Source organism: Anastrepha obliqua, chromosome 2 (assembly GCF_027943255.1).
Source record: "Anastrepha obliqua isolate idAnaObli1 chromosome 2, idAnaObli1_1.0, whole genome shotgun sequence".
Taxonomy (NCBI): Eukaryota; Metazoa; Arthropoda; class Insecta; order Diptera; family Tephritidae; genus Anastrepha; species Anastrepha obliqua.
Window position 1 is genome coordinate 131,181,609 of NC_072893.1, and position 19,901 is coordinate 131,201,509.

At 33.9% G+C, this 19,901-nt stretch overlaps 2 protein-coding genes across 6 annotated transcripts in view; one reads left to right on the forward strand and one right to left on the reverse strand.

The window, feature by feature from the left end:
• LOC129238186 (arginase, hepatic) overlaps nt 1-19,901 on the forward strand; it is a 45,801-nt gene that overhangs the window by 11,219 nt on the left and 14,681 nt on the right. The window lies entirely within an intron of this gene.
• LOC129238183 (protein elav) overlaps nt 1-19,901 on the reverse strand; it is a 30,751-nt gene that overhangs the window by 4,301 nt on the left and 6,549 nt on the right. Inside the window, exons 1-4 of one of the 5 annotated variants that reach the window (XM_054873219.1) lie at nt 16,101-16,340; nt 14,719-15,130; nt 10,538-11,873; nt 120-2,470 (exon numbers count right to left, since the gene is read on the reverse strand). In XM_054873219.1, coding sequence (XP_054729194.1) covers nt 2,461-2,470; nt 10,538-11,873; nt 14,719 — 1,347 coding nt within the window. In that variant the 5' untranslated portion in view covers nt 14,720-15,130; nt 16,101-16,340 and the 3' untranslated portion in view covers nt 120-2,460. Of the gene's footprint in view, nt 1-119; nt 11,874-14,718; nt 15,131-15,502; nt 15,833-16,100; nt 16,341-19,901 lie in introns of those variants that run through there. The other 4 variants (XM_054873215.1, XM_054873216.1, XM_054873220.1 and 1 more) reach the window with 4 other exon arrangements.

Genomic DNA, 19,901 nt, shown 5'->3' on the forward strand with positions numbered 1-19,901 from the left:
GTTAATGAAAAGAATTACTGATAAACAAATTATAAAGGGGAAACGTAGAGGAAATAAATCATGAGCACATAATAATGATAATGACAATAATAATTAGAATAAAATAAAAACAAATTAAATTCAAAAATCAAAATTTATATTTTATTTAAGGGTAAAAACACTGTTTGTCGTCTAAAGGTTTTCTTTTGCGTCGCTTCAAATACACGCATAATGATTTTTAGCGCACTTTCCTTATTCTTTTTCCATACAATTTTGATGCTTTCTTTTGTGTGGGAAATACAAATTGAATTAAAACGTAATTAAAATAAAAACACAAACTTATAATTAAAATTAAAAGTAATAATAAAGTTTAAATTTTTTCTGCAAATTTTTGATGTGTTTAAAGTTGCGTTTTGAAATGAGGCTAAACCGGTTTGAGTTTTTTTTTTTTAAATACATTTGGGCAAACACAATTTCTTATTCAAATTTTGCGTATAAAAACGTGAGGGTGCAGATGAACTTAGGCGGAAGCTGCCGGGTGCAAAGAGAGTATCGTATGTCAATTTTGTATGTAAATGTATTTGAGAAATTTTTAACTCATCTGGCATTGATATACGAAAAACGTAATAATTTATAAAAAAATCCGAAAATGTTGCATATAAAAACCAAAATAACTTTTTGATACTTTCCATACATAAATATTTTATGAAAATTTCATTTTGCAAAGAATTCAAAACTATTTTAATTTTTTTATTCTTCTTTCATTTGAAATAAAGTTAACAGTTCTATGTTTTAAAAAAAGTTTCAACTTATGAGGGAACTTCCAGAGACTTTTCAACTTTGCCTCTCGCGCGCTTCTAGAGTTCTTTCTGTGCTATTGGCTTACTGTGTAAAATTTCCAGGAGCCGAAATATGGTGCACTGCAGAAATTGCAAATTTTGATTTTTTAACCAACGTTATACGAGTACATATATTTTGCCCTCATTGCTACACGGTGCAATACCTTGTATGGGCTTGATGATTGGTTGATTAAAAAATTTTGCAATTAGTTACATTAACTAAAAATTAAGGTGACAAAATATGATTTTGTGTGGCTTGAGTATAATGCAATATAACTTAATCAAATAATAATATAAATTGAAATTAAAATATATTATATATGTATATATAATCTGAAAAATAATTAAGATTAATAAAATTGAAAAATACTTTGTAAAAAGGCGCATTCGCTGACTGCGTAGCGGTGCGCTAAAATAGTTTTGTTTATTTATTATTTTATAATTAATTTTTTTTCAATAAGATGTTTAGCGCTTTTGCAATTGTTTGATCGTATTTTTTGGCATACAATTTTATTTTCATTTGCTGTGTACAAACATTGTTGTTGCAAAACATAAGACATGAACAGAAAAAACCGTAAAATTATAAACATTAATAAAGTATAAAATTGTATTGAAATTAAAATTAAATTAAATTGGTTAACGCAAATAAATTACAAACTAAACGCAGGGAATGCAGTGAAAAGAAAAAAATATTTTAAAACATAAGTCAATTAAAACTATGGTTTACAAACTGCTATTTTATTTAATGCTATTTTGTGGTTTATTCAATTAAAAACAAATATTAAGAAATCATACAAAACAAACTGAAAACCCATAAAAATAGTAATTATTATTATTGTTTACCCAATCTATTATTATTTTCTTTTGTTTTGCTTCGTTTTGTTAAGGTACGCATATCATGGTAATAATTATAAAACATAAAACATTTATATAAATTGTGGATCATAATATGAAAATTAAAATTAAAAACTAATAATTATGTAAATAAAAAAAACGAATTATATGTAATAAAACGCACACATTTCAAAAATGCAATTTGAAAAAAAGAGAAACCCCTAAACTGCCGCTACTTTAAGTTTTCGTTTTTAAGTTTCGTAGCTGCGCTTTTGCTTTTGTACGTCAATTTGAGTTGGTTTGTTGCTATATGAATTAATTTTTAATTATTTTTTTCACTTCGCTTGTTTTTCGCCATTTTCGTGCATTTTTTCTGCTTTGTCTAGCTGCTTATTTGCTCGAAATACTGCAATTTTTTGTCTTGCTCCTCTCTTTTTTTATTTTGTGCCGCTCTTTCTAAACATATTGATTGATAACGACTTCTTGTGTTTGCCAACACCTCCTCTCTCCTCTAACTTTTGCATGCTTTGACATTGTTTACATAATTTTCAATAATTCTTGTAAGTACAACCATGCACTGCATTGACCGCTTTGCTATTGCTGCACTTCCTCTGAGGTTTCATCGCAACAAACATACATTTAATGTAAATTTTCATTTTAGTTTTGCCTTTCCGCCCTTTCCGCTTTAGTTTCATTAAAATTCGATTTTCTTGCCAATTTGTGTATTCTCTTTTTCCTGCTCTTGAGTGTCTGCACTCCTCTTTTCCCCCTCTATTTTCGCGCGTGATTGTAGATTCTGCATTCTTCATTAAAAAATTCTTTTTTTTTTTTTTTTTTTTTGTTGTTGTTTCAAGAAAAAAGCAAAGCATTTTATCAATATTTTGCTTCTTGCATTTGGATATATGCAATTGTTTCTCTTATTTTACTACTCTTTCGCTTTCATTTTTCAACTACGTGTTTTTGTTAAGTTTGCTTGTTTCCATTTAAAAAATTAATGCTTAAAATAAATACTACATTAAAAAGTAGTGTTATTAAAATATATGCAAAAAATTTATACTTTCTTCTGAGATACACATTTTCGCGTAGACACTATTGCACAGAATTTCTCTCCGCTTTTTAGCAAAACAAATATATTTGTAATAATTTTTTTAGGTTATGGTTTTGTGTGCACTTCGGAGGCTTTAAGTCTCTACAATAATCTCAACAGATTTACGTGCGTAATGAAATTATTTTTTCTTTGCAATTTTTACAATTGCCATTCAATTTATTTTGAACCTTTTTTGTGGCACAACAGTTTAAGACAAAGAATTGAAAAAATCAGAAAAGTGAGTTGAAACACGAAAAATTGTCTTAGGTTTAGAAAGCCATGCACGACTGAAAATAGTGAAATTATTAAAAAAAAAATTATAAATTCTTCTTTGAAAACGAAAGTAGTTAGAAAAGCGCGTAGTGCTGAAGATGCTTTAGTGTAGCACTTTATTAGTAGGTAATGGTGGAGTGGAAGTGGCCAGTGTATTGTAGAGCCGCGAAGCTCCACTCACACCACTGTATGGCATGCCACACACGATACACCCAATAGGGTAGATCACAATTAAGAGCAAACAACCAGGCATTACGGCATCGGAAAATTATTATGGCAATAAAACACTAAAATGTATAGAGCAGTTCACAATTAAATGCAAATAACATGGCAACCCAACAACAAAACATTCATACATTATTTTTATCGGTAGATGGCTGTAGTTTGCAAAAGCCGTGTTTTGCAGTATATTTGCACATAATTGCGAATTGCCTTTATAATTTGCAAAAGCCACGATGCCAGGCGATTTTCAGAAAAAAATCCAATATTTTTTTTGCTAGTTTTTGAATTTCCAATTCTCAACTGGTTAATGCATAAAATTTCTAGCATTATTCGATTTTCTAATTTATTAGATTTAGTTTTCATTCTATTTCTAATATTATTCGATTTAGTTTTCATTACCGTTTTTTCTCAATTCGAATTTTCATTTTCTTTTTTAAATTGTCGAAATTTTTTCGAAACGAAATGTTTTTTGCTTTAACTAATTTGTGTATCTCCATCAATCAGCCGAAAAGTGAGAAACTGTAGAAATCTTAGAAGAATGTGCAAAATGCAGACTACTTTACTGTCGAAATTTAATTAGTTGCACGGAAACTTATTCAAACAGAATTAGCACTTGGTAAATAAATTTCAATTTGAATGCTTTCATTTTAATTTAACCATTGAACTATTTGTTTTTGTTTTTGCTTATTATAAACATAATAATTGCATTGCATAATGAACGGTTGTAGCTATAGTGCTTTTCTGTTCTAGCTTTCTCTGTTGTTTCGAATGATGTATATGAACTACTAAGTGCTAGATAGTAATTTCTATAGCTGTATACCTTTTAATCGATTTTATTATTTTATTCTTTTTTTTCATTCATAATTTTCACATACATACATACGTATGTATATACTATGTGAGACTTAATCATTTAAGTTATTCTCATTTTTTATTCAAACTTCATTATGCCACTGCCTAACTTCAGTAGCAAACTGTTTCTCTTTATTTACTACACTGCTTGCTTTTCTCCTCGCCTGTTCGTTACGCATTTTTTGTTTTGCATTTTTGACTAGAATCCTTGTTTGTTTCATGCGTTTTGTGTATACTTGTGATTTTTTCATGTTTTTTTTTTGTTTTTTGTTTACCACCGGTTTCTCTACTACAACTACGTTCTTAAGTTTACATCGCTTTATATTAACTTAATTATTTTATTTGTTCTTATGCATTTCCTAGCTTAGCGCTCGGTTTACTTTCTTCGCTTTCGTTTGCATATTTTGTTCATGTTCCACTTTTTCACTTCTTAAGAAAAAATAATAATAGTAATATAGCAATACATGTGGCACAAACCACAACGTATCGTTTAGCATCCAAAATGTACTACTTTAATAATGAACTAATATAATAAATATTTTTTTACTTTTTTCTGGGTTTCTTTTTGTTTTGCTTTGTAACTTCTCTTACTGCCGCGCTAGCATTTGCTCATGCCTTTCTATGCGCACCTATGAAAAAACCGGTATTCGCGGTGCTAACCAAGTGTGCTATTCGCCCTGCTTGGCAAAAAAAAAACTACAACTCTAGGCAATCAGTCACCGTGAATACCCCTAAAACGCTATGTTTTAGCTATTTTGCTATATGTTTAATCGAAAATTGCAAATCTACAACTAAATCACTTAACAGCTACCAAATTATGTTTAAATAGACATACACTTGAATACATACATATATACCTATGTGTTTGTTTGTAATTATGTTAGCGTGTAGATAATATATGTACTTGTGTGATTAACTGTTAATGCAAATATAAATTTTCTTATATACATCTGTATATATGTACATAAGTGGTGGTACATATAGTGGTTTTTTTTGTGACAGTGGCAGCTCTTTCCCCGCTGGAAATCTTCACAGAAAGTCAATACCATATCCTCGCGGAATGCAATGAATCGCTTTGCGCCTGAACAACGTTGGGGAATATTGCAAACTTGTTTCCAAAGTTAAAGTTGTGTAGCCCAAATAGTGCGTACCGACAACTTAACATTTCACGCAACAGCCTGATGCGAATTTTGCACAAACAACTGCAAAGATTTCTCTGTTTGGGCCTTACGATTTTGCTCCAAAATCATCTTTTCCGAAGAAGCGGTTTTTCATCCCGGCGGCTATGTTCGCAAGCAAAACTGCCGCATCTGGCGATCGGAAAAGCGGAAAAGCCGCACGTGATCGTTGAGAGGCCAATGCATAATCAGAGAGTGACAGCTTGGAGTGGATTTTGGAGTTGAGGCATCATTATATATGGCATCGTAAATAATGGGAATGTTTGCTCTTTTGAATAAAACAATTACATACGGGAAAATTTACTTTTGCTCATCTTTTTTTTTTTTTTGAAATTTTAAAAAGAAACCACTACATGGACCACCCTTTATATGTGAAATTGAAAGCGAAATTGTCGTTTTTTAACAGCATATAACATATAAAAAATCAAATAAATACATTTAATATGTATGTGTGTATGTATATATTATATATATAAATTGTGTAAATATGCAATAAATATGTATGTATATATAAATATATTTCGCTTAATTATTTATATATTTACTGTATATATGTGTGTGTGCATGTATATGTGTTTGTATGTATTATGTGTACAAATTAGCTGGGGATCACGCACACGCGTCAACATTCCATAAATTAATTTTATATATGTATGTAAAATTAAATTATAAAACTGGGTACACGCGTAAAAGTTCTATATACGAGCCTATTGATTAAATTAAAAAAATTTTAAATTACAAAAAAAAAAAAACAATAACAACAAACAGAAGAGTAGTAGCTGTCGTGAGAAATCGAACTTATCCCAAAAAACTGCAGGAATTGAAAATATGGTGGTATGCAGCAGAGTTCACGCAAAAAAAAACATATTTTGTTTAACAAATTAATTCTAAATTAATAAAATTATTGTACAAAACCAATTCGAATATTCACACTAATAATGATTGGAACAAATCGAAATAAAAGAGCACTAAACTGTATTTCCGCAACAACGCAAACAAAATGAAATTGAAATCGAAACAAAGAAACCAACACAATAAGTCAATATATTGCACTACAAACGAAATCAAATAGATATTCATGAAAAATGGAAAACAAAATCGTACTCAACGAAATATCTCCAACAATTGGAAAGCTGTCTCTATTTGAGAAGAATAACCAATTTCGTTTTGTTCTTCTTTTCTACCTTTTTGAAAGCAAACCAAGCTAAAATATTGGAAATACGCAAAATAATAAGTTTTTGTTAAAAATTTACAAATACATACATATGCACATAAATACATACGTATGTGTGTCACAAGGAAAATATTTGTATGTCGTCTAAACCATACTATTCTTCACATTAAAATACGTTCACATGTTAGTTTTTATTGTATTCGTGGGCGTTTTGTGCTTTACATTGCAATTTTGTCGCAAGAAATTTTCATTTTCACATTATTCGCTTTATGCAGCAGCAGCGGTGGTGAAAAAGTAGTGCTAGGTCAGGTCAATGCCGGCGTCATTTGGTGCAGTCTGTTAAACATTTAATTAGGATGCTTTCAGCATATAAACGGTATATAACCAATGCCAAGCCTAAAATCCTTCTGATTAAGCGCATTATCACAACCCTGTGCAGCGCTTTCAAATTGCACAAGATCGAATTCGAACCTATCAAAAATGTCATTCAATGACATTCAAAAGTACATTTGTACTGATTCAATTTTATGATTTGTTGCGCTTACATTGCTGATTCAACAAGCAAACGACGCTTTTCAGCGCGTACGAATATTTAACTGCAATATAAAAAATTAAACTGCATTTTGTTGTATGACTTGGGCCGTATGCTGTTAAGCTAATATTTCTATTCAAAGCGTTCTTGTTACTACTCAGCGTATTAAAAGGCGGATAAATTTTCTAGTTACTTTTTATGCTCGTAGCTTTTACTATGCTTCAGCATGAAATTTCTCTGGAGTTAAATACTTATTCAACCCCATTATAGGCGTGAGCATATAAATAAAACAAAAATAAATTCTGTTAAAAACGACGTCGACATATTTTTCGACACTTCGTACTTTCCCTCCCCCAAAATGCACAACAAAAAATGTGCGTTTGACTGGTAGTTTCGTTAACATACATGCATACTGAAGTATGTATGGATGTAAAATACTATATTAAGTTACCGTATGTGAACTACATACAACATTTTTGTTAACAATTATTATAAATATTAGATAAATGGTAAATTTTTATACTTAGATTGTTTTTGTTTTTGATTTTTTTTTTAATTTATATTGCATTGCTTGTGTGTATTATTATGACTGAATTGATGTACGAATTTTATTTGCTTAAAAGTATTTATGTTTTTTTTTTCAACTTTCTGCGTCTATTATGTGTTTATATATGTATGTATAATTATTGTTCCACACTCGATACTGTCTTGCTATGACCCTCTATATTTTTATTAAAATTTAAATTACAATTGCAAAATCAACGCGCTATAGTCTTTTTTTATTCCTATGCTAAATAGGTTAATTCACCAGGGCGCACGCAGGGTTTGCTTTCATTTTCTATTTTATTATAAACTTAAACCAAAGTTCTTTGTTTATAATTTTGTTTTTGTTTTTTTTTTTTACTTTTACTATTTAATACTGTAGCAGCCTCCTTGACGTTGCTTTTACTATGTCCTCTAAGTTTATTGTTTATTTATATTATTTCATTTACTAGTTTGCTCTCGCTAGTCTATTTAAATATTTAAAAACTGGTTCCTGCTTTTTTAATTTTTAATTAATTCTACTATCGCTCTCGCTTGCTTTTCTGCGCTTTCCGAAGCGTGCCACTTGATTTTCAACCAATTTTTTTCACTTTTCTTAATATGTTTACTAAGCTTTTGAATATTATTACTGCCATTTATTGGCTTTGTATAGCAAGAAAAAAATGTTTAACTGCTTAAGTAATTATTTTTTATTCCATGAAATATATATTTTTTTATTACCTGCGTACGCGCTCATACCGCTAGCCATAGCTATTTCCCTCAAGCCTTGCAAGCGAGCATTCGCACTCTGACTATTTTAATGCATTTTGAAATTCAAATTTTTTTAAACGCGCTATTTTATTTAAAAATTGTGTAAAAATGTTCAACTTTAAAAATTGCAAATGAAAATTAATTTAAAATACTTTGCTGCCAGTAGGCCAAGTTTGCGTTTTACGTTTTTATGACGTTTCGGAAGATTACGTTTACCCTTTTTTGTTGTTGTCAATGTCTAATGCCTGTAGCATACATTATATGTATATAGTTTCTGCCGAATTGGCGCTCATTAAGCATCCCGGTTTTATATATAATTTTATTTAATAGTTTAGTACAACTTGCTTTTCATTTTGAATTCGTTTTCAAGGTAACTATTTTTATAGGTAAAAAAAAAATCATGTGCCGATTTCTTTGTTGAATTTCAATTTAATAGAAGGTTTCATTGTATTTTATAAATATTTTTTTCATACACGAGCACGCAGTAACGCCTTTGGAGAGTTAGACAACGCGCGTGAGCAAATTTGAAGGAATGTAAACAAATACAGAAACACTTCCTTGGAGTTAGATTTGCAAATCTCTAAACTTTTTTGTTTCTCTATAGCTATAGCTCTTCAGCTATGATATCAAAGCTGTATTTTTTCTGTATTTCTTTATATATTTTTCTATTCAAATTGCCACGAATTCTCCACCATTTTAGAAATCTACGGGCGCGTATTTTTTCTTTACGACATTTAGCTTATCTTCTTATTTTTACAATATAATGAGCATTCAAACAAAGAACAAAATCAGCAAAAATTCAGCCTATTTTATTTGAAGAAGTGAAAATAAGAAACCCAATTGCATCTTCACACTGGAGGATGGCCGATAAATTTCTGTACGCGATTCTGATTTGCCAGTAATTTTTTCGCTAAGCATAACTGCACCCATACACCCACAAATCTTTACAACCATCCTCATCAAATATCTAAATGTAAATTTAGCGTTCGCTTGTTATAGACATTTTTATGTTGCATAAAATTTGTTAGAAATGCATAACTAGCACCTAAAAGATATTTTGTATTACTGAATTTAAGCAATTTTTTTACTTTTGCGCGCCAGCAACGGGCAGCCTGCTCACATAAGTATAAACACAGAGACACACAGGCGAGTGTTTCAGCTGTTGGCAAATTTAAAAATAGCATACTTTGAGTAATAACTTTTAATTGCTGCTGAGCATTTGCTTAATATGCAAGAAATATTTCTGCATGAATAGACTGAAATTTGCCAAGTTTTGCAAAACCTACGGTAAACGTTAAATATACTATATACGAGTATATGTATGTCAAACCAGCTTTCACCTTATATTTTTTGAAACAATCAAAAACGGCAGGTTCATCAACAACCAATGCAAAACATGAGGGTTGTATGATAAAAAGTGGCTGTTCAATATACCCATGGTGTGGCGTGTGAGAAAACTGCCGCCTGCTGTCGCGCTTATCGAGGGGTTGGTTGCTAACCGGCACTTGCCGCGCCATTTTAATATTTGCAGCACTCATTTGTGCTCACATTTTCTTTGCACAAAAGTGTTGGCTAGCCAGTTGCGAGTGGCGAAAAAAGCAAAACACATTCAATGCTTTGGCTTACATATTTTCAAAACGCTGTATATTCGCTGACACACGCTCTCTTTTTCACGAATGAGCCTTTCTGGTGCTTCTGTGCTATAACACAATTTTCGCTTTGCCGATTTATTCTTTCACCTACTACTCTGTTTGTTTTTTATCATTAACTTAATTTAGCTGTTTAACAATAAATTAAATGAATTAATTTTACTTTCGCAAGTTTATTAATTAATTTAATTTATACCTTTGTGTTAGCTCAAAGTCAGAATTTCTTTAAGGTTGTACTTTTTAATTTTCTCTTAGAATTTCTTAATACAAAAAATGGAAAATACGCGGTTGGCGAGCACGTGGTAAATCGCATGTGGACAATAAAAGTGTGTTAGATGTTGAGAGCGTAAACCCAATCCATCCCCCACAACATGCTCTCCCACGCACGCACACTAACAAACTTCTACAAAAATCCAACTCGCGCATTTCCACCAACTTGCCTGATGTTACATAGGTCTCTCCGCTTTTCGTGGTTTGTTCCTGGAATTGTTGTTGTATTTCCGCTACCTTGTTTTTGTTTTTGCGTTGTGCATGTATGTATATGTATGATGTTGTTGTTGTTGTTTACTACTACTATTGTTGCTTTTTGCTGCTACTACTGAAGTTCAGTTGAAAGGGGTCTTACTTGGATTTATTGGTCTTGAAGCTAACTTGCAGCACCCGATTGCCCAGTGTGTAGCCGTTGAGTGCGCGAATTGCCATTGCAGCTTCATCATAGTTGGTCATCGAAACGAAACCATATCCTTTACACTGATTCGTAGTTTGATCCTTAACGATCTTGACCGATTGCACTGCGCCGAATGGCCCAAATAGCTGCCATAATGACGCCTCCTCCGTTTCGGGCGCCAAATTATAAATGAAGATGGGATAAGCACCGCCCGGACCACTGGCTAGTGCGCTTGCTGCGGCCGCTGTCGCACCCAAACCATTGGGCAGCATAACGTCCAACATATCACCGGCCATGGGTGAGAAACGGGCCAAGCCCTTATTGACCGGTGTATGCATTGCGCCGCCGATGCGCCGCACCAGCTGTGGATTGAGGAATGCAGGCAGCTGTGGTTGCATGATCTTGCTAGTGCTGCCAGGTGTGTTCGAGAATTTCACCACAATGGGGTCGGTACAACCGGAAGGGGTGGTACCGTTCAATGCAATAATGGCGCGTGTTGCCTCTTCACGTTTGTCGTAGCGTATGAAACCAACGCCTTTTGTCTGTGAATCGTTGCCAGCATTTTGTAGTATGCGTGACGTGATAATAGCGCCGAATGGTGCAAAAATAGCCTCCAACTCTGGCTGTGTCATATTCTTCGGCAGTCCAGAGACATATAAATTAGCGCCTTTAATGGCATCCGATGAGGGGCGAGCGAATGACACTTTAATAGTTTTATTTTGCAAACGCAGACCATTCAATACATTTACCGCTTGTTCAGCATCTTGTGGGCGTACATAGTTGACGAAGCCATAACCCAAACTTTGACCTTTGGTTGGTCCTTGCGGATTTAAGGGATCCATAAAGGCTTGTGATTTATCACGTATCAATTTTACGGATTCGATCTCGCCTACACTGGAAAATAACGAACGTATTTCATCTTCAGTCATTGTTTGTGGCAAATAGTTCACAATGAGATTGGTGCGTGTCTCGCTTGAGCCATTGCTGCCATTCTGCTGACCATTCGAATTTCCATTGGTGTTCTGCTGCTGCAATTGCTGAGTGACGGCTGCAGCGGCGGCGGCGACAGCTTGTTGTGTTTGCTGTTGCTGCACCTGTAAAATGGCCTGCTGCACCTGCTGCTGCTGTTGCAGTTGTGCGGCAGCTGCAGCAGCGGCAGCAGTCTGCGCAGGCGATGCATTCGTAGCGGCTAGGGCGGCTGCGGCAGCGGCCGGATTCGCAGCGGTCTGAGCCATTAATTGGGCCTGAGCGTCAACGGCGCCTGCAGCACCGGCATTCGCCATCATAAAATCCACTAAACGGCAAGTATAGGCACAGCGAATCGAAAAGGACGTAGAGTAGAGGTTGGTGTAGGATGCATGAGAAAAAAATTAAAAGAAAAATTAGATAAATTTGTAAAGTCAAATACGCATAAAAGGTATGTTTTGTTTTATTTGTATAAATATGTTCATTCATTATTTAGTAAATATACATGAGTCTCATTGCTACTGCTTTATTTGTAACAAATTGAACGATGATCTAAGTATTAACTTAAAACTTGGTCACAGAGAATTTGTTAACTTTATTTAGGATGTGCAATCAAACTCAGTGTCACATAATTTTGTGCTCCAACAAGTAATCTTTTAATGCATTATCCATGAAGCAAAGTTGGAGAGCTCACATCTTAAATAATGGTGTGCTCTACTCTATAGTAATCGAATAATAACGGGTGATTTTTTAGCTGTTATCTTTTTAAACAGTTGGTTTAAACAGCTGACGCACGTTTCGTGTTTTGTTTCACTTTCAAACATCTTTAGTTTGGTCTATAATTTAAACATGAATCGTCTTACAAACGAACAACGCTTGCAAACCATTGAATTTTATTATAAAAATGCGTGTTCTGTTCAGAAAGTTTATCGCGCGCTTCTTTCCTTTTATGGTCAGTTGAATCGAACCACTGAAGCGGCTATTCGAGCTATTGTGACTAAATTTAGAACCAAATTTACATTATTGGAAATCAAACCCCCAACACGCTTACGTAGAGGGCGAACTGAAGAAAATATCGCAGCTGTATCGGCCAGTGTTAATGATGACCATCAATTATCGATTCGTCGCCGTTCGCAGCAATTGGGCCTCTATTACTCAACAACATGGAAATGGTATCCAACTTTTTTGTGCCAAAAATGCAAGAGCTTGATTTGCATTTCATGTGGTTTCAGCAATGGACTTGTAGAGAGGCGAGTTCGGTGAACATTTTATTTCACGTTCGGGACCTGTTAATTGGCCACCCAGATCGTGCGATATAACGCCTTTAGATTATTTTTTGTGGGTCTATGTTAAAGCTCATGTCTATTCAGACAAGCCTGCTTCAATTAACGCATTGGAAGACAACATTAAAGCATTTATATGCGAGATACCGGCCGAAACATTGGAAAGAGTATGCCAAAATTGGACTAAGCGGATCGACCATTTAGCGCAGTCGCGGTCAACATTTGCATGAAATAATCTTCAAACATTAAATTATATGGACTGTACTATCGATTTAAATAAAAAATTTCATGCATTTTTCTGAATTTTACGTGTTTTTTTGAAAAACTTTCCTATAGCTCTTAAAAAATCACCCTTTATATAGTTATCGTTTCTGCAGCAGCAGTAATCAGCCTTGTTGTTTTGTTTTTGAAACACTACAAAATCTGGGTGTTTCTATTGGGCCATTGCTTTATACATACTGCAGCACAATTCACAATGGTATTGAATAGAACAATACAAATACATGTATATAATATATATGTATGTATACACGCTTGTCTGAGGAAATCGAAAATTAGTTAATTCCAGAGTGTTTCATTTAAAAAGAAATAAGGTGGAAACAAAAAAAAACCTCTCTACGGCCAAAATACAAGTATGTAGAGGCGCTTGTGTTATTCGGCTTGGAATGCCTTTTGCGCAAATAAATAGACAAGTGCTTAACTTATAACAACTATAAGAAAAAAGATCTAAGCGCACATATTCCTATGTAAACAAATATTAATGCAAAGTTTGTAAAATTTTCACTCAGACGATTAAGTCTCTAGCTAATAGTATATGCATATATGTATGTAGCTTGAAAAACTATTCTGAATGAATTGTAAGCTATTGTTTGCTAGCAGTTTTACTAAGTGTCCTTTTGTTAGACTAACTTTTTCCCCTTATCAAAACATTTTATTAATTTTCTACTTACAAATACTGTGCAGCGTAAAAAGTTATCGTTTCAGAAAATCACACCTAATAGACTTTCCCCTTTCATACAACAAAAATGCATTAACCCCTTTAGAATACTGCTTAATTGAGTTTCCTTGTTTAAAGAATGAATTGACTTATTTAATTGAATTGAATTAGTTTAATTTTTCTTGACAGAGAAAGAATAAAGTTTTTTTTATTTTCATTTTTCATATTTTATTATTTTGAAAGGGATTTTTTTAATTGAACTATTGTTCTATAAAACAGTATTCGATTTACCGGTCTATTGAACAAAAATTTGTGTTTTTTTTTTTTCAATGCTCTATAAAGCGGGGGTCACTGTATATACCTAAATTTCATTAACTTTCCTATTTCCTCATTCAAACTATGTATATATGCACGTACTTTTCTCTAAGGTAAATATTTATTACAAATCATTTAAAGCGGTAACCGTTTTATATACCCTTCAAAAACAACCCAATTAAAACAGATATGGAAATATATGCACTCACGTAAATACAACTGTATCTACAACGAAAAAGCTTGGAAAACGCGCTAGCTATAAAATGCCAAAAATATGTTTGGTTTTTGACGAGCTACACTGGGTGGGGGACGTTACCGCCGCCACAGTTAATAAAGCGCAATCAGCGTCGACAGCGTCAGAACAAAATATATACATACATACGTTTATACATATGTCCTCTTTACCCCGCAGCGTTTCTGTTTGGTATTATATTTTGTACTAATGCGCCGACGCATGAAAGAATGAAATAAAACTATGTACACCTACAAAGAGAATAGACAAAATATGCACACATTTGATGCACATACATACGTAAATGCGGAAACGCTGACGGCAACAGTCCTGCATCGTCGTACGCCAGCGTATGTACATGCACAATAAAGTACAGACGAAGGCTTTACTTTTGTATAATACTCACTTGTGTTGGCGTGTGGTTTTCTCGTTGCGGCCAGAATTTTGAAGCTTTTTTTTAGTTCAACTGCGCTGTTGCGTAAATTTTTTTGCTTTGCTGTTTCGCTGCTTGGTGGCGATACCGACAACTGTGTCGGTTACGTCAACGTAGATTGCACGAAAATGCAGTTAGTTGGCAACGCTGTGGCTAGCGTTTTTATTGAAATTAGTGAGAGGTTCGGCTACTGGACTTGCCAATCGATTTATCGATTTTCTTTATAATGTATATAAATACTTTGCTTGCCGCTTCACTTTTTTCTTGTATAAATTTTCCGCTTTCTGACGATTGCGCGGTAGATACACTTTTTCTAAGGAGACTTTTTCGTTTGACGTAAATTTGCTCGCACGTTGCTTGGAAATTCTGCTCGCTGTAGTAGTTGCTGTAAAATTAAATAAAGTTGATATAGACTTTTTTTCGGACAAACACATAACATTACTGCACAATAATTTATAAAGCTCAAAAGTAATTTTGGATATAGTTAAATTACAGGCAATTAAAAAATAAAATGAAGTTTAGACTTCCCAAGTTCTAACTTTTTGAGTTAGTACAAAAAGAATAGCAACGATTGCACGCACACTCGCAAATATATACCCATACACTTGCACGAGATTTAAATTCGCTATTGCCATCACTTTTCTGTATCTATAAGATACTTTTCGTTTGTGGTTTATATTCGCAATAGAAAATCATAAATATTACGTTTTTCCTTCAATACCGCATTCAATTTTCTCTTCGCCTCTTCGAGTCTTACTTTTCACTTTTTGCTGCTGCTGTTTAATGATTGCTCAAACAAAATGTGTATAATTTCCAAATGCAATATTTTCGCTGTATAGCTAGTATGCCGACTATTGCTCACGTTATTATGCCAGACAATTCACTACTATCGCTTCCTTTACTCTGTTCCATTATATCAAGCAGAGGTTGCCCGTGGGACGACGACGTCCCCTCCTCATTCCACTGCGTCTTTCACAAAAAAAAACATCGTTCTCTACGCTGCGCAACTGCGAGTTTGACTCTTCCAATCAATATATTCATGGATGCCTGCTGCCATGCTGCTTCGTATATTCGTACGGTTTATTCGTCGACTGGTCGCTTGGTTTTTGTTGCTGTTGCTACACCCTTTTTCTTTGCATGCTCCGGTCGATCTTGGATTTCCTTCTACTTTTCCACTTTAATAACGCAACAATGGAGTTAATGAACTTTACTCACATGCGCTTCAATTAATTACAAACTCTTGTACCAGACACTTTATAGTGCAATTAGACACAAATACAATTAGTTTTCGATCGTTCTTTCCTTTTCTATGCACACATACTCCTTAAACTTAATTTATCGAATTTCCCCATTACCTTTTTATAGCTTTCCCGAAAATATTTTTCTGCCCATGAATATAAAATGTATGCGAATATTAGTGTAATTAGTTGTCGCCGTGTCGTTTAACTAACGCAAACTTTATAGTTTTTTATTTGAATCACAAAGCGATTTGATTTGTTTTATGAATTGCTAAATTTTTTTCTCCTTCTCTAACTTTTGTATGTATATACACGACATAGACGACAATTAATACCGACAATTGATGTGTTTATGACGAGCACACGAATTCAAGTGAAGAACGAATTTCACACACGCGAGAATCGAAGTTACGAATTCACAAACGAATCCCAAGCAGAACAACGTCGCAGCGCACGTCAACGAGCACGCACTGCGGCGAAGTGGACTTCGCAGTCACTATTGGCGACGGAAGCTTTTATGTGTTGCCGGATTTTCATACGACTTCGTCCAAATTATTTCGTAGTTCAGTATCTGCGTTGTTCTTATGTTGTTTGTGTAGCACTGAAAACTAATTTTTTCACGTTCTCTGGCAATACTAGGTACGCTGATCTTATTGTTGCTTCAATATTAACATTTCTTGTTACTTTAGTTTTGATGTGTAAAATGGCCGACGCTCCGAAGAGCGCAAGCGGCTGCTAGGAAATAGTGAATACCTGTGTGTAGTAGATATTAGAATTGTGTACACATCAATTCATGGAAAACTCATATATGTATATATATACTTGCATGTACATATATACATATGTAGTTATATCGACGTAGAATTGTAATTTCGAATTCGAATTGTAATTGTAATTCAAATTTAATTTTAAATAAGGACATACAAACAATTTCACTATTTCCAAATGGCAGGATCCTAGCATGAACAGTAAAAAATTAAACAAAAAGTTCTTGTATTTTTTGTCATAATTTGTTTTTAATAGTTTTTAGTATAGAAAGTACCATAGAGAGAGAGAGTCGGATTCGATGTACATAGTTGTATATATTTACATATGTATGTGCTACATCCCGTCGTTAAGTTACAATGGACATTTGATGGTACCAATATAAACAGTTAGCCAAGATAATACCATTATTATAATAACATTTACTATGATTTCAGTTTTCTATATTTACCAAAAATTGTTGATAATTGTTTTTGCTCTTATTTTTGTCTGTAAAAAGTTATTCTTCGAGTTATCAGTTGTATGTACGAGTATATACTCAAAGGCATATGTGGCTTTATGAATGTGGACGGTATTATTTCCGATGGCTTTCAACTTCCGTTTCACTAGTTGGTATATAAATATATATATACGATTGCTTTTGCGTAAATTTATTCACCTTCATTAGGGAGAGTGCACATCATAAATACAAAGCACAGATTGCTCGTTAACAAACAGTGGTGCAGCCGACGTTTACTTCGCCGGCGACTTTAGCGCTTACGACGCCGCCATTAGCGATTTCCGACGTTGCGGCAGGTATGTAAATGTAAGTGACGAAAATTTACAATGCGAAAAGGGAGTTTCAGGCAGTGCGCAAGCTTCCGCCTTACTTCACGCACTGCAAAATAAGTACAAAAGAAGGAAAGAAAGAGAGGTCGTCAACCGCTTTATAGCGAGCGAAAACAGACCGACCCTCCGAACTACCAGAGAACGTTGATTAAAGTTCTCTGCTTCTACTGCATAACACCGCTTTTGGACGGCGATGAGACGATGATACAAACGAACAAATACAATGATATACAAGGTGTGTGTCAGCACACTACGAAGAACTGCAGGGTGGTCGCTTCTTTGCGTATCAGCAGAGAATCATATTGAACGGATGTAAGAAAAACAGATTAGCGTACTAGTAAAAATGAGGGACAAATGGACGCCCAGTTAAGGGTTGAAAAGTCTTCTGCCCGCTATTAATCGCGTGAGTTTTGTTTACATTCTCTGTATGCGTCGGGGGCGGCGATGCCGCGGTTTGAGAAAATCGTATTCTGACGGATGTACTCTTGTACATATTTATGTATATATGTTTTACGTAACACAAGCGTGTCGAGTAAAACTTGAGGGTGGCTTGGGCGCTAAATAAATTATATGGAAGCCAAGGATAGATAGAGCACAGCACAATTATTGCGAGCAAACGAAAAAGTGAATAAAGCGGAGGAAAAGTTACAAAAATATAAAGTGGTAGTAGTAGTAAATATAATGTGGCATTTTGTGTATAAAAAGGAAAAAATGCAAAGTAATAGAATACTGATGTTGTTGACTGTATGTATGAATGAATTTAAAATCACAAAATGCTATTCATTGTACGCGTAACATAATGCAATGCAATTAACACCATCAAAAGCGAATGGCAACAGTTAGTGGCAGCACCAATAAAAATCAGTTGCGACAAATTATCAAGCCGCAGAACAAAATGACGCACAATCATACGACGCTTCGATTTACGATCAGTTCAATCGATTCGCTTCAATATGATTAATGTGCAGGATTTATCGGCATACATCCATATAAACATAGGTATTGCAGACTAAAATGTTGAAGCAGGAAGTTTTTTGTTTTTATAAAAAATAACAACCACCATGCGCCAATTTTCAAAAGCGCCACTAACAGCAAATACTAGCACGACGTGCTCATCGCTTCGGTTTCCTCACTTACATACATGTGTATGTATGTATGCAGCTGCATGCCAAAATATGTATATACAGTTATATATGCATGTATTTCTGCTCTGCTTTACAATGGTTCTAGTAGACCAAACGGCGACGTCTGAAACGTAAAACAACAACAATAACTATAATAGCAGTTCGGTGACCAATTCACACGGTATCTGCAATTTGTTGTTGCTATACATTTAACAAGTGAACATCAATTTTCATATATATTATATGCATATGTATCTATACATACTTGTAAATATATACATATGTACATACAAATATGATGACGAGGATCGTGTTTTGAGATAAAGGCGACACATTGAAGCCTATTAGAAATTAGCTGATTGCAAGAAATTGGTGTGTTCGAAGAAGTCATTGCATATTTTTGAATAACACGGAGCTTGTGACAAAATTGATATTTTAGAGAGGGGCTGCCCAAGCTGGAAACGTTTAGAAACGTATAATCTGTTTTAAATGTTTCCCTTTTTTTATAGCTTTTCTCTAGGAGAGAATCTGCACTAATGATGGTTCACACAATCCCGTCATGGGTAAGGTAACGCAATTTTAGAGTTTTATTATTATTATTATTACTGTAAATAACTGTTGCCTTTCTCTGCTCGTTCATTTTTATATAAACATATCCTAACTTTTCATTTTTGTTTGCAAAAGTCAAAAGTCTCACTTCTCTCTCACAAAATTACCGCTGCAATCTACGTAGTCTTGTATTCCAACATTCTTGGGTGTAATTAGGTCTGTTCTTGTAAAATTTATCCAGTAACTTAATTTCGAGAGAATTCGCTCTCAAAGGGAAAAATATCAACAAAAAGCACATGAACGCAAAATCAGTAATAATTTGCAAGTTTTACGAACAGCTGATTAAATTGTTGGCGAGAAAACCCAAAAGAAGTACAAATGTTTTCAGTTGAGCTACCTCGTATTAAATTAAAAACAAAAAACAAAATAAAGCAAATAAAATGCAAAATGATTTTATTTTGCCGCCAATAATTTGTTAAATTTCATCATCGCTGTCAGATGAAGAACATTCTATTAGCAATTGTATTGTTGTGGCAATCAAATCTTTCTTCATATTATTACAGGGAGTGCAGCAAAGGTGGCTGTGGTTCAGAAGTGCATACCTAATAGCTATTTAATATAATATATGACTTCAAATAATCTTTCGCAACAA